Consider the following 22,852-nt stretch of genomic DNA (forward strand, 5'->3'; position numbering starts at 1 on the left):
AAAAAAAAAAAAGTTGCTGTGGATTTAATTACCAACTGATGGAGACCTCATGTGTGTCAGAGTAGAACTGTGCTCCATAGGGCTTTCTTTTTTGAGAAAGAATGTTCTTTTTTTTTTTTAACTTTTTAAAAATTTAAATAAGGAGAATTCTTTCATATGGAAAGAGCTAGTACAATCACATATTTAAAAGGAGAAACAATAGGTACTGAACCTGGGTGAAAGGGCGTCCACAGGGTTTTCAATGGATGATTTTTTGGAAGTAGATTGCCAGGCCTTTCTTCCGAGGTACCTCTGGGTAGACTTGAGCTGCTAACCTTTGGGTTAGCAGCTGAGTTCTTAACTACTTGAGCCATGCAGAGATTCATTACAGCCATTAATAATTACAGCTATTAATGCACATCTTATTTTCTTGTAAAGTTCTTGAAGGCAAGTACCATGTCATTCATACTTGTATCTCCGACAGTGTCAAACACAGTTTTATCTCCCACTAAAATTCAAGTTTCACTGAAAACAAAGCCCTTGTCTATCTTGTTCATCATTGTATCCCTGGAACCTAGCACAATGCCTGGCATATAGCAGGCATGCTGTAAGTGTATTTTGAGTTAGTAATTTAAAATGTAAGTTCCATGAAGGCAGGGATCTTTATTATTCATTGAAAAATGAATACTCAACTGTTATCACCTGAATAAAGGACTTTTTGAAGACTGTGCCTTCATTACATGCAACAAAACTCTTCAATCTGTATATCTCCATAGAAGTCAGATATAAAATGGTCTTTAACCCAATTAATTATGTGGATATTATATCTTTCTGAAAATAAGATGCCCTCCAAAACTGCAAGAATACAATTTATAATAATCAAAATAAAATCGATGTTTACATTAAGAGCATTTTCACAAAATGGTACAGCTGTTGTGGAAAACAGTGTGGCAGTTCCTCAAAAACCTAAAAAGAGAACCACCATATGACCCAGCAATTCCACTCCCAGGTATATACCCCAAAAACGTGAAAGCAGAGACTCGAATAGAGACTTGTACACCATTCATTGCAGCACTATTCACAACAGCCAAAAGGTAGAAACAACCTAAATGCCCATCAACAGATGAACAGATAAACAAAATATGGTACATACATACAATGGAATACTACTCAGTCAGTAGGAGAAATGAAGTCTTGATACATGCTACCATAAGGATGGAGCTGGAAGATATTATTCTGAGTGAAATAAGTGAATCACAAAAGAATAAATATTGTACGACTTCACTTATATAAAAAGACAAGAAAAGGCAAACAGATAAGAACAAAGTTTTTTGGTGGTTACCAGGGGCAGGAGGGAGGGGAAAAGTGGAGGGGTTAACAGTTATGGAAATATCGCACTGATTAAGGATAAGGTTGCAGAGCCGATTATCGTAATTGCTGCAGATTAGTTGTATACCTGTAAAAAGTTGAATTGGCAAAAGCTGTGTGACACAGCAACAACAACAACAAAAAGTAGATGCTGAGGCTGCTTATGGACAAGAAAAACCTCGTGGAATGTGGTTTCTTGATTTGGAGTTTAGGGTCATGGTTTCATAGGGCATCCCCGTTAATCGGCCTCGTAGCGTGTTTAGTGCTTGTGTTCTACCTGCTAGTTTGCTGCATGGTGCCTGGGGTCTTAAAAGTTTGCAAGCAGCTTTCCGAGGCAAAACAATTGTTCTCTACTTGCCTGGAGCAACAGAGGAAGAAGGAGCATCAGGAATAGAAGGAAGACAAGGAATATGTTGGTAATCGCCTCCGTGAATAACTGCCTCCTTTGCCATGACCAGAAGAACTGAATGGTGTCCAGCTACCACTACTGAACATTTTGATCAAAGATTCTATAGAAGAATCCTGATTAGAAGAGAGAAAATGTAGAACAGAATTTGAAATTCTCATGGACTCCAGACTTCCTTGAGCCATGAAGTTTGGATGAACCCCAGAAACTATTGCCCTGAGAATCTTTAAACCCTAAACCAAAAATATCCCTGAAGTGTTCTTAAAAACAAAGAATAATTTAGCTTAACTAGTAAAAAATGTCTGCCTTGAGCATTATGCTCTTTTAAGATCTATATGGGATCAAATTGACAACAGCAACTTGAAAAATTAGATAGAAACTTCAGGAGGCAGTGAATTTATGTTAATGGGGGAGGAATAACTCAGAAAAGGAGGGTGAGAACGGCTGCACAACTCAAAGAATGTGATCAGTGTCACTAAATGGTACATACAGAAGTGGCTGAACTGGTGTATGTTTTGCTGTGTATAAGCTCAACAACAACAGACTAAATAAAATTGAAAAAAAAGTATTTTCTGTTTTCTTCTTTGTACTTTTCTGTGTTCTGAATTTTCTGCAATGAAAATATATTACTTTGTAATCAGAAAAAAATAATAACTGCTATTTTTAAAGAATGTAATGGATAAAATTATTTGTAAATGAATGACTAAGGAAATGTTAAGGACATAAGTTCAATCAAGGTTATTTGGGGTTAACACCAGAGAGAAAAAACTGGAATGTGAAAATAATTTAAAGACCTCAAACCTAATCAGTGTGTCTGAAAAAATACTTCACAGAGGGACGTGGATGTCACAGCGCTTAGGAAAAAAAGGGCATTGAAGATAAAGAATTTGCAGTGTTTAGCATCGTTCTTGGAAGCGTGACACTCCAGATCTGAAACGTTGGGTGACAAATAATTTTCTTTTGATACTGAAAGAGGATCCCCTCATGAATTCAGTCAGTAAAAGTTTATTAAACACCTATTGTGTTTCATGCTCTTTGCTAACTGCTGAGCTTTCAAAGATGACCAAGATAAGGCTCCTGCTCCTAAGGAGCTGATTTAATAGGAGACAAATGTGTAAACAACCTGACAAAAGTGTCATTGGTGCTCTGACAGTATCTGTAGGGTACATGGACACCCCACTTGCAGGGATCCAAATGTTAAAGTATTTCTATGTAATCTAGTGGTCACATGGGGAATATACTAATTGCAGTACTCTTCCACTGCACACTCCTTTTGCTAGCTAAATCCTAATCACCCCTCAGGTCTCGGCCAAGGCCCTACTTTCTCCCTTGGGCGCTTCTGCTATGAGGTCCCTAGGGCCCCTGTACTTCCTACAGAACGGCACTGATCACACTGTTTTGCAGTGTTTTGTTTGTCTGTTTCCTCCGGCTGATTGTCAGATCCTGAAGGACAGGAACAAATATTAGTCCTGATGATGTGCCTGGATCACCAAAGGCTTTCAGTAAGCAGTTGTTGAATGAATATAGTTTTAGAGCCTACAAAAATAGAGGGCCAGATCAACATTAAGTTTATGGAGCCCCAACCAAGGTGCAACTAACCAAGGAAGTTCAGTTTCAAATGTCCATCTGACCTTTGGTAGAAATGATTCCAGTTCCAACTGAGAACATAAATACTAAGGGAACATAATACCACAAAGTACCCAGAGTCCGGCTAACATCATAAAAAGAAAACCTGCTTAGAAGTGGAGAATATTAAGCTATTCAAACTTTTGAATAGAAGTGAAGGCCGTGGTAGAAATGACAGCCTAGTAGTCTAACGAAATGACAGGAGTAGACAAGCTTTATGCAAATCAGCTTGGGGGGATTAGAAGAGTCATCACTCACTCATTTAACATCAAGATTAGATTGAATTTTGAATTCTATGTTAAAGAGTTCAGACACAATATAAATAAATACTTCAGATATACATAGCACGTGATAGAAGTTGTATTTGAATGCAACCAGGCAGGGGATGACCTAGAGTGGAGACAAACTATGGGTGATGCACAAATCCAGATAGGGCCTTTTGTGTAAGTGGGATAGGATGTGACCTATGCAGGTAAGCCTTTCTTCTAATACTTCTCTGCTGGCATGTCACAAGGTCTGAAATTTCTGCCTCAGAAGTCACTCTTTTGGTTTAAGCTACTATCTTCAGAAGGCCCTTGTTAACATGCAAAAACTGTATTACTAAGCAATGGTAACATGCAACACAGCTGTAGCTCTGGCTCTCAAATCTAATCTTTTGTTCCTCCTAGGAATGAGTATGCTCAGCAAGAGAGGATACTGCTCAGCCTTCTCACAGCTAGGTGTGGCCATCACCAATGCAATGTAAGAGGAGAGATTTGCTAACTTCTATATCACTTCCTGTTATGGATTGAATTGTGTCCCTCCAAAAAAATATGTTGTCACCTTAGCTAGGCCATGATTCCCAGTATTGTGTGATTGTCCACCATTCTGTCATCTGATGTGATTTTCCTATATGTTGTAAATCCTACCTCTATGATGTTAATGAGCTGGGATTAGAGGCAGTTATTCTAATGAGGCAGGACTCAGTGTAAAAGATTACCTTGTGTCTTAAATCAATCTCTCTTGAGATATAAAAGAAAAGCGAGCAGAGAGACATGGGGACCTCCAACAAAGAAGAGCCAGGAGGGAGATGAAAAGCTCCCAGACAAGGGGGAGATTGATGACAAGAACCTTCCTCCAGAGCCAACAGAAGTGAGAAAGCTTCCCCTGTGCTGGCACCCTGAATTCAGACTTCTGTGTTACTAGGCTGTGATAGAATAAATTTCTCTTTGTTAAAGCCATCCACTTGTGGTATTTCTGTTATAGGAGCACTAGATAACTAAGACTACCTTAAAAATAAATTGCTTGCCTTTGACTTTCTTTTCCTTCTTCCTGAGGGCTAGAAAAGAGACATGGTGGAGACTGAACTTGAACCAATGTCCTAACCTAGGGCATGACAGAGTCTCATGATGGAAGGTCATGGGTCTCTGAATGAACTCGTGAGCAGAACAACTCTGTTACCATCAATCAGCCAGCAAGTTTCATCAGGAAGAAATACATTTCTATTTTCTCTTACCCACTGGATATTTTCTCTTCATTATAGTATATTACCTTTACCCTAATTAATATAATAGTCATGAGCATGACATAGATTTGAAAGTTAGCTATCTCTCATCTAGGGAACAGGAAGGCCCTAAAGACATGGGTCATAAGAAAAATAATAAAATGAGCTGGATTAGGGCACTCTCTGGGGAAGGTGGACAGAGATGGGCCACTGAAATGGAGGACTCTGGCTAGCCAGTGAGGGAATAGGATAAGGTCTTCTGACATCTAGATGGCGGCAAGAGGAAAAACCAATGTAAATTCTTGTGTACTTGAAAAATCTGGTAGGGATTAATCAGTTACAATAATTTTCAGAGAAGTAGTAAGTGAAATAGAAACAGAGAAGAGGCAGAATAGAAAGGAAAAAGTGGGTAGGAATTGATGAGGGACTTCATTATGGTGTTAAAAAAAAAAAAAAAAAAAAGGAGCCAAAATAAAAATCAATTCAAAGCAGAAGAGTCTAAATGACTGTGAATCATGAAACTGTGACAGTGACTGGAAGTTAGGGCAAGCTGTTGGCTGGTAACTGAACTCACTCCTCTTCACGTTAATTTTAAATTATGGTAGCCCGTTAAAGTCGATCTGTCCATACAAAAATAAAGATACATGATGAAGGAGAGTTTGAGGGAAAAAAAAAAAAGATGGTACAGCAATCAGGATTGGAGATATAGAATATTACCACCATTGTAAAAAAATAGCTACACTTATGGTTCTATTGCATTTTAAGCTTAAACATTACATATTTCAACTTCCATCTTGATAAAGTAGGCTCTGGTAGCAGTTTTCTAATTATTATATTCAGCATTGTCTCTTTTCACCTCTAAACTTGTTCAGAAGGCTCTCCTTGAACTTCTTCATCTTTATTTTGATGTTTAGCTTTCTGGAGAAGCTTGGGGCCCAGAAAACTAATAAGCAGGTGTCCAATCGGGGCTGTAATGAGAATGGCCAAAAATGCCACTGTCAACACATCCATTCCATAGTCTTCCAGCTGTGTATCTCCATATGATCTTGCTGTGTCCAAAGCCACAGATCCTAACGCAACCTATAAAAGTTTAAGGGTAAAGTAGGGAATATGGAAAGACAAGCATATACAACAAAGGTGAATTAATCATTAGCCAAAACAAACAAACAAACAAACAAAAAAAACAGTACTTTTGTTCAACTAACAAAGTTCTATTTAGTCTTCTTTCAAAGTGTACTGCAGTTGGTTTTGATTATTTGACAGACTGATGAGTCATATACACTTATATGCATGAGGCAGGATTACATAAATATCGGGCAAAAGAATTTCATAACACTAGGCAGATACAGACTCACAGTATCAATTACAACATAACATGAAGTTCTGTATACTAAATTTCTCCTCAGTAAAGATGAATGTTACTGGTTGCCTCATTCTTTTATCTTTAGAAATTTGGAATTAAGAAAAAATAAGAGGAAAAAATGGAGTGATACTTATTGGAAGATGGTAAAGGTTTAGATTTGGGCTAAAAATGTAAGAGTTATGTACTGCTTTAGAGGCTAAACTAATTGTTAAACATCATGAAACATGAAAGTGGTAGGTACCTTCAGGAACCTGAAGTTAATCTTATTAGGTATTTAGGAAGTTTTGCCTAAGGAGTTGGTGAAATGTTTATTTAGAATTTATCTACGTATTATGAAAATTCTCATTTTCTTTTAGAGGCAAAGTGCAGTATTATCAATTCACATGGGAAAAATTTATCAATTGATGTGATTATCTCTGTATCCCACGGAGCACAACACAGCCTCTAAGACAATCAAACAGGTAAGAAAATATCGAGAGCATCAGATACAATGGCAGAGATTAGCATCTGCTCACAAATATCTGAATGTTCCTTTTCTATAATAGACCTCCTGAGTTTTGGCTGGTCATAGAGCTGGCCGAGTAGTAACTCTTTTTTCCAGTCTCATTTGCAAATAGATGTGACTATGTATGTAAATTCTGGCCACTGAGAGGTGAGCAGAAATGCTAAGTGCAACATGTAGACTGTACTCTGAAAAGGAATAGACAAGCATGTCCCTTATCTCTTCCCCCTTTCCACTGGATGGGAAATTGTGAGAGTCGGAATTGTTACCTTGGACCCATGGATGGAAGGCACATGCTGAGGGTGGCATTCACCCTCTCAGCTCTGAAACGCCTATGCTGAGCTACTGGTGAGAGAGAGATAAAAATCTCATTTAGTCCCTGTATTTGGGGCTGTTTGCTATTGCAGCTTACCTGTACCCTAAGTAATTCAACATTTCATGGATTCTTGGCAAGAACTGTAAAAACTGCAAAATATATTTTCAGTTCTCTCTGTAGGTATACGTGTATGTGTAACTGTATGTTTTGGGATTTGTGTATTGGCCCGTGTTTTGGATTGAATTCTGTCACCCAAAAATATGTGTTGTAAATCCCAACCCCTAGAGAGGTTATAATCCCATTTACGAATGGATATTCTTTGTTACGTTAATGAGACAGTAATAGTGTAAAATGTGTCTTAAGTCAATCTCTTTTGAGATATAAAAGAGCAGACAAAGCAAGCGCAGTTTGGGGAAGATAGATGTCACGCCACACGAGATCTCCAAGGAACCAAATAACAGAAGTAGAAAAGACGCAAGGACCTTCCCTCAGAGCCAATAGAAAGAGAAAGCCTTCCCCCGGAGCCAGCACCCTGAATACAGACTTCTAGTTTCATAAACAGTGAGAAAATAAATTTCTGTTCATTAAAGCAACCCACTTGTGGTATTTCTGTTATAGTAGCACTAGATAACTAAGACATCTGGGTTCTGATGTAAAATATATTTCTTATAGTAGGCCACAGACAAAAAGTTTGAAAAACACTGATATAGAAAAATATATATAAGAAAGTCTTGTTTCTTGTGCAGTGGCAAAAAAAGAAAAAAACTTTTTTTAGCACAAAACATAACATTATCCAATATATCCTGGATATTTTTCCTTATTTTACAATATGCTTTCATGGTAGCAAAGTGCCATTTTCCAAATTTTAACATTTTATAACAAATTGTGCATACCAAAGCTACTAGAATCGTTGTTTTGATATTTACCTGCTAAAGTTACCGGAAGTCATGTGAGAGCTAGAAAGACTCTGAGGGAAAAGCTATCCCCTTTACTGTACTACATTAATCTCACAGTGCTCTTAACCATTATGTCTCAGACATCTTTGAAAATCTGATGGAAAAAGGAGAAACTTCTCTGGAATAATGCCCACGCCTACAGCCACACAAAATCTAGTATATAATTACAGAGCATACACATTCTCCAAAACAAAACAAAAATCTCATTGCCGTTGAGCCAATTCCAACTCATAGTGACTCTATAGAAGAGAGTAGAAGTGCCCCATAGGGTTTCCAAGGAGTGGCTGGTAGATTCGAACGGCTGACCTTTTGGTTAGCAGCCAAGCTCTTAACCGCCCTGAGCAAATTAACAACAACTAATTTTTAATTCCATAAACATAGAAATTTGTATACTTAAACAACTGCAGAAAATCATAGTCTATACAGTTCTAATTTAGTTAGCAATTGTAAGTATTCTAACAAATGCATGATCAACAATTTCAAGCACCTATCTCTAAGTGCTTTCATAATCACTTGCTCATTAGAGTACACAAATGTCAAGCAGATGCAACACTTGGAAGGAGGTTAAACTTGTTTACATAATTTGAAATCAACTAATAATCTAGAAAATCAATAAAGCATTTTCTGAGTGTTTTCAATAAATCTTCTTTTCTCCATTATACATAAAATCTAGCCAAGCATCATTGAACATTAATTATATTGACATTGAAATATTTTCAACCACTAAAATGGGCCATGCTATTTCTGTTTCACTCTCTTCTTGGGATACTGAACTGAAAAGAGGTAAGAACTATCTGTCTGGATTATACAGAGAGCTATGACTGATAAAAATTCAAACGCTTCTCTTCTGTTACTACTGCTTTCTAGTAGTGTAGGATTTATTACATTTTTAGTTGTACCCTAGTGATATAAAAAAAAAAATAAGTAAGGAATCAATATACTAAAGATAAAACTTTTGAAGAGTAGATTAATATAAAGTATTTTCATAAATCAAACTTCAATCAATTATTTTCACCAAACTTAAATAAGCTCTCTCATTCAATATTGCAAGGTATCATATAGAAATAGAAGTTAAAACACTAATCCATCCTATCTATCATTACCTGCACTGTGCCCTTAGGAAGCCATGCCGAAGAAATAAATATCTTTTCCTTTATGTTAAAACCAGCAGAACACAACATCAGAAATGCAGTCAAAATTCGTATCAATACTGCAACGCCCAGGGTGGCAACACAAAGGCCTGTAAGAAAAACTCAATTCTTGTAAATAATGGAACACTGGGGGAGAAACTGCATGTCATGGTTACTGATTCAAAATACTACCAACAGAAATAATGAAAGAACATTACAAAATGAAAAATACAAAAATAGGCATAATTTATCAAAAAATCAATATTAAGGACCAATCAGATTACTTGTTTAAAATAAGATGTTTTCCCTAGATTAAAACTAGAAATTAATTAAACATATTTGAATTTCTACAAAGGAGGTAAGAATGTTATATCTCTTATGCTTTATAGCATGAAACACACTTTCTTCCATATGTTTATTTAACAAGAATTTATTAAGTGATAATTATGCATGACAGGCTTTGAACTGGTCACTGGGTACACAAACATGTATAATGTACAGACTCTGCCTTCAGGGGCATCAAAGTCAGAGGAAGACAAAAATATAAACAATGAATTCACATACCATGTGGTAAGTGCAGTATAAACAAACCCATGTGAAAGCATAGAAGAGAGAGAAATTAACATTTTCATCAAGGTGGTTTATAAATCTTTATAAAGTAAAAGACCAGAAGTGCTATTCCAAATATTTATCAGCCAGTCAGAATGGAGCTGGCTGTGCAATGACCAATGAGAATGGGCACTGGCAGTACAGAACTGTTTCACCATATTGGTGTATAGTAACAGCATGTTAGCCCTGGATGATATACAGCTACTTAATTCAGTTGTTTAGAACCCTTTATTGATGAAGAAAATTTCATCCTGATTTGTAAAATAAGGGATTTTGACAAGTGCAGCTGCAGGCTACTGAACCTGATAAAGGTACAGCTAAGGTGACTAATAAGTAATAAGGTGATTTTTTAAAAAAGTAACATTTGTTGAGAGTTTACTCTGTGCCGGTTACTGTGCTAAGCTTTACACGCACAGTTTTACTTAACCCACACAACCTGTGGCTTAGGCGCTACTATTATTCTCATTTTACAGTTGTAAAAAAAGAAAGAAGTTCAAAGAGTATAAATAACTTTTCCAAGTTCAAAGGGCTGGGAAAACTCCAGAGAGACATTGCTGGATGATCTGCTGTGAATGTGTAATAGGGTTTCTTTATGGGCAGATTTTGTGGCTCTTTGTTGAAGTGTATTTCTTTCAGGTTGGTAGGTATTCAGAAGCATATTTAGTTGCCTGAATTACAAGATACAAAAGAGATGGCACCATTCCCAGACGCTGAAGGAGGAGCATGTTTGGGGACAGGATGATGAGTGAGTTTTAGATATACTTGAGTTTAATTTAGAGATAAATATTTTGGAATTACATAGTTTATAAATTAAGCCATTGGAAGTTCTGAGAAGTGATATAGAGTGAGAAAAGTAGGTGCTTTGGCAAGATCTTTAATGAAGAGCAACATTTCAACCATGTATAGTGTAAAGGAGAATACGAAGGGCACTGGAAAATATGAAGTTTCAGAATTCAACCTAAAAGAGTTTTAAAGAGGTCAATAGCATGAAATGCTGCTGAGAGGTCAACTAAAATAAAGACTGGAAAGTGTTCATTGGATTTAGCAATATAATCTTGGTGAGCAAGGTCTGCCGTGTGATGGGGCAGAAGCTGCACTGAAGTGTATTGAGAAAGTGAATGGGAGCTGAAGTGGAAAAGGGAAATGTAGTTACCTCTTTTAAAAAGTCTGAGAGAAGAAGAGAAAAGTAGTGTGGTAGGTGGCGTGGGGGGGGGGTGAAACGGAAGAAGGATAAATTGGGGGAAGGCAAATGGAGAAAGGATATATATTTGTTAAGACAGAAATGATTAGAGTCTGTTTAAATTCTGAAGAGGAAGAAACTGAAATAAGGGTGTTTGAAGATGTATGAGCAAAAGGGAAGGATTGTTCTCTGAGATTCAGAAGGAGGTGGCAGAGGATGGGGTCCCTAGTATGGATGGAAGAATATTGTGGTGGGAGTAAAGGATGAAATCATAAGTATTTGTTCAAATTAATATTTAAGTGTCATGCTATGAATCAAGAGAGCATTAATATGATGACTCGAATGTATGGATGAATAAAAGAATGGATGAATCGACAGACATTTCTATTCCATGGGCACATAGTATAGAAGTGACTAGCTGTTTTAAACTTCTGGTCCTTAGAACAGTTTAAATGAACACTAACATTGTTATCATTGTAAGAAAAAGTTTAAAGCCTGTAATCTCTTGATAGCGGTCAGTAGTGTCATCTTTACGAGGAACAACAATATTAAAGGTGTGGAATTCACTGCCTTGGATTTACCAGCTTTCTCTTCTAACCAACCAGTCTAATGGACTTAGACCATGACTACACAGGTAATTAACTTTTTATATAACTGTGATAATGGAAACCACTGGACACATGCCTGCTAAAGAGATTTTAACTGAATATAGAAAGAGAAGATTTTAGTTCAAAAGTGTACTTTGAAATTCTTACCAACAGTTTCTGGTCTGAGAGATGCAACAGATACCTCTGCTCCGAACAGTACAAAAACAAGGGGCTTAAACACGAACCAGGCAAATCCAATTATTTTTTCAACCTCTGCCTAAAAGAAAAACAAATAACACACACACACAATTTTTACTCTGTGAAGTTATAAGTAACAAAATTTTACTAATTTGAAATTTGAGTCAATTTGATCTATGGTAGGCTTTATTTTTATTTTTATGTTATCTATAAATAGGTTATCTACAATAGAACAAACAAATCACCTGGGACACTTCTTACACAGTTAAGATGTTATATGATGTGCTTTTGCATACTAAGTGTGAGTTTGCAAATGGACGTTAATTCTGAAGATTCTTATAATATTAGGGTGAATACTTCTGAATAGATTATTGTCAGATAATTTACCATGTGAATTTAAATACTGATCAAACAGACCATGTGTTTATTTTTATTGTATTCAAAGTTTTTATTTTGTACGAATGCTCTGAATTAGTACAAGTAAGATGCCAGCTATTATTCTGAGATCACATAATGAAGCAGGAAGAGCCCAGGTATGGGGCTCAGAAGACCAGGTTCTAGTTCCGGGTCATCACTAATAGAGTCGAGAACCCTAGACTCGCATGTGCTCACCATGGGACCACACTGTGCACACATTATGTCCTGAGACAGCTCCTCCACTACTGAAGGGCTCCAGCTGTTGGGAAGCCATTACCTAGACTGAGGCACTAGATCTTGCACACAGAAAAAAACACAGGACCATCGATTTCCACCTGACAGTCCATCAGTTTGTGAATGCCGCTATCATATTTACCCTAAGACTCCTGTTTCCTTGACTAAACATTTAAAAAGTTTTATTACTTTTAATTTACTAACTTAGGAGATCTTCTACCATCCTTTGAATAAGTTTCAGTTTGTCAGTGTATCTAACTACCCATCTGACTTCCTATCTATCTAGCTATATAGGTAATACAGTCATCATAATGAAGTTTAAAAGAATAGCCAGTGGGAAGTCCCTCTGTGTCCCCACAGGCAATGAGATGCCCCCACCCCATAGGCAACTCTGGTTATTAGAGCATAAACTACATCTGTTTGCTCACTTGTCTGCGAAATAGTAGCATACTATGTACAGTATTCATTGAGTTTAGTTTTTAAAAAATCTCCACATTCGTTCTCTCCGGTTACTTAAAGGGTTTCCTCATTCATTTTTACAGTTCTGTCACATTCCAATTAGAGATCCCACATAAATTATTTATTAGAAACTCTGTCATGAGAGTTAAAGTTTTCAACTTTTGTTGGTACAAAAAATATTGCAACAAATAGATGACTTTGTATTTCATATGTGTACAAATATATGTATAGCATAAATCCTTTAGAATCGCTGAGTCAAAGAGCATATATGCATGTGCCATTCTGATAGGCACAGCCAAATTGCCTTTTATCAGCTGCGTACAAGTGTGCTTATTTTTCTACACCCTACCAACATAGTATACTATCACATTTTGATAGGTCAAAGTATCTCTTTTTAAAAGTACCTGTCAAGTTTAATTCCTCTAGCCCTTAGTTGTGTCATCTAAAACTTTTAGGGATTAGACTGATTGCTAAATTCTTTACTGCTTTAAAATTCCATAATTCTATGAACAACTCAAATCTCATTCCATATAATAAAATAATCTAGCATCGGTACTTACCAAACACTTTGGTTTCTTGATCAATTTAAAAGATATTGAGAGTACCTGCTACATAACTGATTTAATAAAGATTAGTTTTCTTTCTTTAGGGAACCAATCTGATGCACTCAAATGGTGGGTTCTCATTCTGACTCTCCACTTGCTAGCTTTGTGATTTTAGGCAAACTGTTTACTATCTCTAAGTCTTGATGTCTTTGTTTGTAAAATGGGACAATGTCTACCTTTCAAGGTCACTGTGAAGAATAAGTGAGATAACATATGTCAGATTTTGCTGGGGAAGGGATCACTTTCACTGGGAAAGAGGTCTTTATCAAAGAAAATAGAGGAACACTTACAGTAAGAGACTGACAGAGCTGACCACATGAAAATATAAGGTCTTCATCTATCAATAATGAACAAAATAAACAGGCCCAAGGGCTAATATTGTGTGTGTATTTCTCACAAATAAGTAGTCAATATGTTAAATCAAAAGATAATGGACAAAAAAACCTATCAAAGAAAAATTCAAATGGTGAAAAATATGAACAAGTATTCAATCTCACTTTTAAAGATACCATTTCTCACCTATCAAGACGGCTGAAGATTAAAAGCAATAATATTTTAAACCAGTGGCTCACAAAGTGTGGTCCCCAGACGAGTAGCATCAGCATCACCTGAAACGTGTTAGAAGTGCAGATTCTCAGGCCCCACCTTAGACCTACCAAATCAGATAATTGGGGATGGGGCCCAGAAATCTAGTTTAACAAGCCTTCCAGGTGATTCTGATGCATGTCAAAGTTTGATAAGCATTCTTCTAAGCTGATGAGTTTGTGATGAGATACTTACTTCATATATTGCTGGAGGAAAAGTAAATTGATACAACTCTAGAAAGTAGTTTGGTAATATGTGTCAGAAAACCTCAGAATGTTCATATTATTTGGCACCAAAATTACACCGTTAGGAATGTTCCCTAACAGGAAATAATCAGATATTGGATTTCAGCATAGTTTAAAATAGAAAAGACTGGAAATAACCTAAATATATAGGTACATAGGAATGGTTAAAAAAAATTATAGTACATTTGTACGTGTGTATGTATATCTACCTATCTATATATATATGTGTGTGTGTATACATATATTTTATCACCAGAGGTATATATGAAACATATTTTAATAGTGATTTTCTCTCTGGTTTGAAGGATTACATTAATTCCTTCCAGGTAATCAGCTGGACTGCAGGCAATTTAGATAAAGTTATGATAAATGTAGATAAATGACCCTATGTTCTGGGTTATATTTTCTATACAACCCACATTATAGTTTTTTGAAGAAAAATGTAATTGAAACTGACTAAAGATTCCCTTTTCCTCTTTTTCTTTCTTTGCCATAGTCCATGGCCACTTGCAGGAGGCATGAGTCTCCCCTTTGATTTCACTGTTGCTGAAACTACTCTTTTATGGTCTATTCCAAATGTTATGGCTCTTTCTCATTGTTTATATTTTTTTATCCTATCATTTATGAATTTAGAGATACATTTTTTTATTTCATATTTTTTTAATTAAAATTGGTTACATTAGTCGTGCTGTGCTAGAGCTTTGGTTTTAAATTGCAAAGTTTAGGATAATAATACTTTTCAATACACTTAGTATTTGTTACTCAAATAGATGTCAAAATATAAAAATGTGCCCTGTACAACAATGCTACAGTTGTATTACAGGCTAGTACAAGTTGTTTTGGGGTCAGATAAACCTGAGTTTAAATCCCAATGCTGCCACTTTCTAATTTTGTGACCCTGGACATGTTACTGAAGACTTTCTGATTTATTAAAAAAAAAAAAAAAAACCAGTTGCCATGGGGTCACAATGCAAACGCAGTAGCATCCCTTTGCTAAGTGGGAACTATAATCTTTGTCTTGGGGCAAAGGAGTAGGTCAGGATGCTTCTAAGAGCAGGGTCTCTTAGTCAGCAGCCAAGGCTGAGATGGAAGACAGACAATGAATCCTCAGAGAGAAGCCAAGAACAGCACCAAGGAGGCAGCGTACCCCTTGGTCTTGAGCTGAGACTAGCAGAGGTAGGCTATTAACCTTGCCTCAGCCCACAGAGAAAGTGAATCCATGTAAAGACAAATGTTTTGATAATACAAATGTGATGAGGGATGAGTACCCAATCTATACTGGGAAGTTTGTTTACTTTTTCCATTCAATTTGTTGGATGTTAAACCCAAAAAACAAAACCCACTGCTGTCGAGTCAATTCTGACTGATAGCAGCCCTATAGGACAGAGTAGAACTGCCCCACAGAATTTCCAAGAAGCGCCTGGTGGATTCGAACTGCCAACCTTTTGGTTAGCAGCCATAGCTCTTAACTACTATGCCACCAGTGAAATCAGTAGAATTTATTAATACAGGTGCTGTTTAAAAAAAAGGGAGGAGAGAGAGACACACATGATATAAGCCTTATAGTTTAGCTTCCTGGCAAGGCAGGATGCTTAGGTGCTCATAATGCCAGGGGCAGGGCTAAAAGGGGCTCTCCCCTCTCTCCTGAAGCCCACTCCATCTAAGCCCACTTTCCTGTGGCCTCAGTACCCTCTCAACACAATGCTTCAGGCAGCCTCTACTAATCCCTCCCTCTAAAATGAGATAATTCAACATCATACTTGTTGTAATTTTGTAATCAACATCCTTATACAGTGAAAGCCTTCTACCTGAATGCTATTTACCCACAATGAAATTTTGTCTCCAGTAGACCCTCGCAGACATTCATTTAACTGAACATGATTTTATACCTGATCTCAAGATTTATGACCTTCACATATTCTTCCATAAGGCATTATCTTAAGTTGAATTATTTTGAACAGTTGTCTTCAAGTTTTATAAGATTATTCCAAAATCATATTATCTGCCCTTAATTTAAGTCACCTACATCTGTAATCTCTTCATTAAGCAAAATAACATGATCCTGCCAAGGTCAATTCTATGAAAACATATCTGGAAATTAAAATAAATAAATGACAACCAGCTAATTTCCATAATAGAGATTAAGAAAACTAATAATCTTAGTTATCTTAAAAATCAATAAGGAAAACTCAAATAATTCTTGAAAACGGGCAAAGCTTTTGAACAAACGGGTTGTTAAATCTGAGAAGATGATTAGCTTCACTCATAAAGAAATGCAAATCAGATTAATGAAAATACACACTTTTAACCTATCAGATTAACAAAGATTTGAAGACTGAAAATAGTCAGGAGATCCTCTCCCACACTGTTGGTGGGAATGCAAAATAGCGCAGCCTTTTGAAAGGGCAAATTGACACCATCAAAAATTTAAATGTGCATACTCTTTGACAGAGTAATTCTACTTCCAGAAATTTATCCTACAGATAAACTGAAAGATAAGCTACAGTTTGTGAATTCTAAGATACAAATCTTGTAACATTCCTGAAATTAGGATGGCGTGTTGTAGTTTAACTGGCAGCATATTTTTTTTCCTTCTTGGTGGCACATAAAGTAATGGTGCTTCTTAGAAATGATAGTGTCCTACAGTTTATGAAATATGGTATATGTAGGGATATTTTACTGAGGTAGTTTGTCTTAGCAGAAAACTAGAAACAACCTAACTATCTGTTAGTAGGAGACTGGTTAAGTAACGAGCACAGGTGGTGCAATGATTAAGCGCTTGGCTGTTAACCAAAAGGTCAGTGGCCACCAGCCACTCCCTGCTCCTCAGGAGAAAAGTCCTAGCAATCTGGTCACTTAAAGATTCAAACCAAAAACCAGAGCTGTTGCCGCAGAGTCCACTCCCACTCACGGCTAGTCTATAGGACAGAACAGAACTGCCCCATAGGGTTTCCAGGCTGTAATCTTTACGGAAGCAGATTGCCAGGTCTTTCTCCTGCACAGCGGCTTGTGGGTTCGAACAATCAACATTTCAGTTAGCAGCCTAGAGCCACCAGGGCTCCTTCCCCGTAAAGATTACAGCCTTGGAAACCCTATGGGGCAGTTCTACTCTGTCCTATAGGGTCCTATAGACTATTTATGAGTCAGAATCGATGGAACATCATACAACGACATAGCTATAAAATGCAATACTCTGCAGCCATGCCAAAAAAAAAAGGAAAGCATCATGAAAATATAACCATGATATATATTAAGTAAAGAAATCAAATTATAAATTGATACGTAAGGAAAAAAAAGATATTCATGTGTGTGTGGCACTGTACATCTGTATATGCATATAAATAGCTTTTATGATAAAAGTGTTATTTGATGTTAAAAAAGCATTTGGAAAGAAAAAGTAATCTGATCAGAAAGTAGCTGTGAACAGAACTTAAAATGAAATTCACCTTGTTCCTTGTCCTTCCTATGCCTGCAAGGGAGGCCATGACGAACGTGCACAGTCCTCTTGATCCCGGGAAATCAAAATATACACTGCTGAAAACAGTGAGCACAGAGAACCCCAGAACAAGGACTATTCTCTTGCAGTCAAGAACGCGCTTTAGGAGAAAAAAGTTAATTAGCAAAACTATTTCTAATAACTGATTTTTAATTATTGATTTTTCTACAATACGAATTTATAGGAAAATAAAAATGCCTGCCTCTGCTCACATAATGCGTGACCTAACATTTACCTTCTTTTCTTTAACAAAGGCAGAGTGAGTGTATACTCAAATGTCGGAACACCAATTATCTTTCTCGTTATTGCTATGATGCCGAAAAGATTTCAGCACTTCTTCCAGATCAAGATGGACTAGGAAGAAAGGCCTGGTGATCTACTTCCAAAAATCAGGCTATGAAAACACGGGCAGTGATTTGTCCTGTTGTGCATGGGGTCGCCATGAATTGGGGACAGACTTGACATCAGCTAACAAGAACAACAGTTATCAATGCATAATTTCACAGGGCTGAATAGAGTAATAGAAAAAAGTACACAGGCTTTGTACGCAGACAGACCTGGGTTAAATCCTAGCTTTTTACATCATTGGCGTGTATGTAGTGGCTGCGTTACTTCACCTCTCCAAGCTTTGTTTCCTCATCCGTGAAACTGGTATAAAAACATTTACATTTTAGAGGTTCTATGGAGGTTGAAGATATCGTCTCTCTACTATCTTCAGGTTCTCTGTTTCCTCTTTAATTTGGTGCTCCCTTGGTTTTTCTTTCTAAATCCTTGACTAGCAAGAAGTTTCAGGAGGCTGTAGATTGAGAGTAGCTTTTTTTTAAGTCTGACAACTGTGTACCTTTCTCTTTTTACTTTCCTCTGTTCAGCCTTTTAAACATCTTGATCACTTTAAGATGCAGATTTTTAAAAGTGCTTGATCTGATTTGGAGAAATGCAGGCTCTGGAGCTGGATGACCTGAGTTCAGTCCCAGCTCCACTGCTTTCTAGCTATGTGATCTTGTTCAAGTCATTTATCTTCTCAATTTCTTCATCAGTAAAATGGTCATATTCACAGTACCCTCCTCATGGGTGATCCGGATTGCACTAGGTCAGCGCTGCCCAGATAACTTTCAGTGATGACAGAAATATTCTCTATTTGCACTTCCCAGTCCAAGAGCCGCTAGTCACTGTGGCCACTGAATGTGCAACTGAGGAACTGATTCTGCTTTCTTTTTTGATTTTTAAAAATGTATTAGAAAAAGGTCTACAAGTATTTTTACAATTGTATGTACACTTAATATTAAGGAACAAATTAGAATAATTTAGAGTTTAGATAAGAAAATATTCGCCTCACACATATTTTAGTCTCCTTAATGGTGAGCAATTAGCTGATCAGCTAGTGTGAACATGACTTTCAGGACTGAATACTTCTGAGGTTACCTTAGTTTCTTTGTTTTCAACAAGAATAAGTCTTGACGGTAGACCAATTAGCAAACCTTGAACAATTAATTTAAATTGTGTGGTAATTATTACAGAGACTGGTTAGAACTTATGAGGAGGAACTGAATTTTTAATTTTACTAATTTAAATGGCTACCTGTGGCTAGTGGCTACAATGTTGGACAGTGTAGCAGTAGATGATGACTGTAAGTACTCACCACAGCATTTTATACACAGTAGGCAAAAAAGTAAGCTATTATTTTTTATAAATAAAAAAATATTAAACAAATGTATTCTCTTTATTTTGTTGCATAATTAGAACAATCTCATATGTTTCTTTTGTGCATTTATAGCATCTTCTGTAGACAATTTCAGAGTTTTTTGGAGTAACAGTACAAGAAAAATTCAAATCAACATGCGTTCTGATAATAGAAATATTAATTTTCTTAATTAAAATTCTACTTTAATTTTGATGAACTCCATTCAAAGTGCACTGAAATCTGAAAATACGAATTCTTAAAAATTTCTATATGTTTATCTATCCTAAGAGAATTAAGAGGAGAAAAGGAAACAATCAAAACCTTCTGTCTCACTGAGAAAGCATTGTGTGCAGTCAAGAACTTTGATCTTCTTTGCAGGAAATATTGGACTGCATTACACAGAGATGTTAAATGTTCAATGTGCTAATACTATTTGATAGTATTAGAAGCTAAAGTATTCTGATACTAACAAAAAGGACCAAAAAAAAAAAAAAAGCCATTATACATCATGATTTAGTTAAATATAATAAAAAATCTTGCATATCTTATTTTTTTAATTGATGATATTTGTTTTATTGTGAAATTTAAAGTGTATAGAACATAAATTAGAGAAAAAAATGTTTGGACTGCATTAAATATCTTACACATTTAGTCCCCTTCATAAAGCTCATGGATGGCACTGATACAGCAGTAAGCAACTTTCAACTGGTGGGCTATTTTGTAAACCACGTCCTTCACACTTAGCTTTGATGGAAGTGTTTCAGAGTGTTTTTAATGGCATTTTAGAGCATGACTTTCCCACAGGTTATTTCTCTCACCTGGTCACTGCTTGGAAAGTAATGAATAAAAGCTCCAAGAAGAGATCCAGTTGCCACACCGGTTACGACCTCCCAAATTCCCTTAAGGACGTTAAAAATTGTGGAGCCTGAAGAAGACACAAAGAGAAATGCTCAGACAGAATGCTTAATCCTTAAATACACAAACTTCACCTCTACAATCATTGGAATAAAGCATATAATTACATACGAGGAAGTTTACAGACCCTCTGCATTCTTAAATATTGTGACTTAAAGTGTTTACTAAAAAGAGCTTATCTTATAAGATTGGGGTTTTTTTTTTTAATGGTATAAGAAAGGTATGCATGTAATTGGAGACAAATTATGAAACAGGCTAAGATATGATTTGTGCAGTTTTACATGCGTTTATGTCAATAAATTTTAAAGGGCCTAAGAAAATGTGAAAGATAAAATTCATAATTCAGAGCTAATTTGTTCTACAGCATTATAGGCATAGGCTGAGTGACTTACACAGATATAGGTAAGCCTTCAAGTTATCATTTAAGAGTATGATTTTTAATAGTAGATGTGCGTTGATTTTAGTATCTCTGAGATGTATAAGAATGCAGTAACCTAAGAATTTGGACATAAAAATTAAAAAACTTTTCTTACTATAAAGAGTACAAGGGACTTATTCCTTCTCAAACGTTTACTCTAAAAGTAAATCTGAAAACAAATGGTTTTTGAGATTGCTCTTAAAAACCAAACCCACTGCCGCTGAGTCGATTCCAACTCAGAGAGACCCGATAGCACAGAGCAGAACTGCCCCATAGAGTTTCCAAGGAGCAGCTGGTGGATTTGAACTGCCAACCTTTTGGTTAGCAGCCGAGTTCTTAACCACTGCGCCACCAGATTGCTTTTAGAAAAGTTTTTATTTTTTGATTAACTTCTTTGAAAGAGGTAAGTAATAGAAAAATCTTTGCTAGAACATTATGCAGAAAATTACATTAAAATTATTCAACACATAAAGCCCTTCTTCACACACTGTTCTAAGGAAAAATGTACTCAGTAACTAGTTATTTCTTGCAGCAATTGTCTCATTTATGTATTTATTTATTTATTTTAAAACGACCTCTGCAGTATTTTTATCTAGCTAGGACAATTGTCTGCCCGGTAACGGTGTAACTGTCAAACGCGTCACTCTGTGATATTAGCACAACACTGAAGGTATTACAGTAAATAATTTACTGTGAGTGTGTAGAAAGTAGATAATTCGTTTCAATCTCTGGTATATTAAAGTTATTCGGGGGGAAAAAAAGACTTGGGTCTCATCCCTGGAAATTCCAATTCAATAAGTCTGGCAGGGCCTGGGAGCCACATTTTAAAGAGGCATCTAGGTCATCTTGATCCAGAAGGTCTATGGACCACACTGGAAGGGAGTGGGAGGGGGAAGAATGGGAGGGGGAAGAAAGGGATCTTATCAGAGTCAGTTATGAAGGTTCTTCGAACTATCCACACTTTCTCTTCCCACCTCCACCCCTACACCCCCCACAACTCTGGATTATAAAAACCCCAGCCCTGACCCTTCCCACTCCCTCCTCTCCCCTCCCCCCCGCCTGTGATTCTAATACAAACACTATTGCTCTAAAGCAATAGTTCTTGATCCTGACTGCACTGGTTTCCATTCTCAAAGTTTCTGATTGAATTGGTCTACGGAATTCCCTGCGTGGTACAAATGTTAACACACTCAGCTGTGAACAAAAAAAGCTGGAGGGTCAAGTACACCCAGAGGTGCCTCAGAAGAAAGACGTGGTGATCTACTTCCAAAAAATCAGCCATTGAACACCCTATGGAGCACCATGTATTGTACTCTGCAAGGGGTGCCAAGAGTTGGAATCAACTCGACAGTAACTGGTTGGTTGGTTAATTTACGGCCCATATATGGGTATTTTTTAAAACTCCCCAAGTAATTCTAATGTGCAGCCAAGGTTGAGAACGACTGTATTAAAGGTGTGTACCAGGAAAACAGCGAGAAAATAAGCTTGGAAAAGTACAGTAGAATTAAAATAAGGATAAGAGTGTAGAATTGACCTAATAGGTAAAAGGGAATTCTCATTGGTTCTTCAGGAGATAACAGGAGGTAAAATTATTAAACAATGTTTTGAGAAGACTAATTTGCCAGTAATACACAGCAGACACTGTAAGGCAGGACTTGGCTGGAAGGCAGACTCTGGGGCAACGTGAAGAGGTGATGCTCTGCTAACTGGCATAAATCATAAAATGGGAAGATAACTACAGGGCTTGGAGAAACTGAAAATGCATGACTTTCCAAGAAGGTATGTTTCCCACATGATAATCTGAAGCGAAATTGAGGCTACGATTACATTTTGTCAATAATACAAGGTTGAAAATCTTCTCTCTCAATCTTAGAAGATAAGATTAAGAAATGCCAAAGGATAATAAAAACCCAAAAACCAAACCCACCGCCACTGAGTCGATTCCAACTCATCGGGATCCTACAGGACAGAGTAGAACTGCCCCATAGGGTTTCCAAGACTGTAATCTTTATGGAAGCAGATGTCACATCTTTCTCCCACAGAGCAGCTGGTGGGTTCGAACTGCTGACCTTTAGGTTAGCAGCTGAGTGCTTA

General features: G+C 36.7%; 1 protein-coding gene across 1 annotated transcript in view; it reads right to left on the reverse strand.

Annotated features, from left to right (window-relative positions):
• Positions 1–5,530: 5,530 nt before the first annotated feature.
• The window catches only part of LOC101353664 (sodium/hydrogen exchanger 9B2), a 29,972-nt gene continuing 12,650 nt past the window's right edge, over positions 5,531–22,852 (reverse strand). Inside the window, exons 7-11 of the mRNA XM_012556625.2 lie at positions 20,244–20,350; positions 17,695–17,844; positions 11,674–11,782; positions 9,103–9,239; positions 5,531–5,942 (exon numbers count right to left, since the gene is read on the reverse strand). Of these exons, the coding sequence (XP_012412079.1) occupies positions 5,721–5,942; positions 9,103–9,239; positions 11,674–11,782; positions 17,695–17,844; positions 20,244–20,350 (725 nt within the window). The 3' untranslated portion in view covers positions 5,531–5,720. The remainder of the gene's footprint in view (positions 5,943–9,102; positions 9,240–11,673; positions 11,783–17,694; positions 17,845–20,243; positions 20,351–22,852) is intronic.

This window comes from Trichechus manatus, unplaced genomic scaffold, assembly GCF_000243295.1.
Source record: "Trichechus manatus latirostris isolate Lorelei unplaced genomic scaffold, TriManLat1.0 scaffold00071, whole genome shotgun sequence".
NCBI lineage: Eukaryota > Metazoa > Chordata > Mammalia > Sirenia > Trichechidae > Trichechus > Trichechus manatus.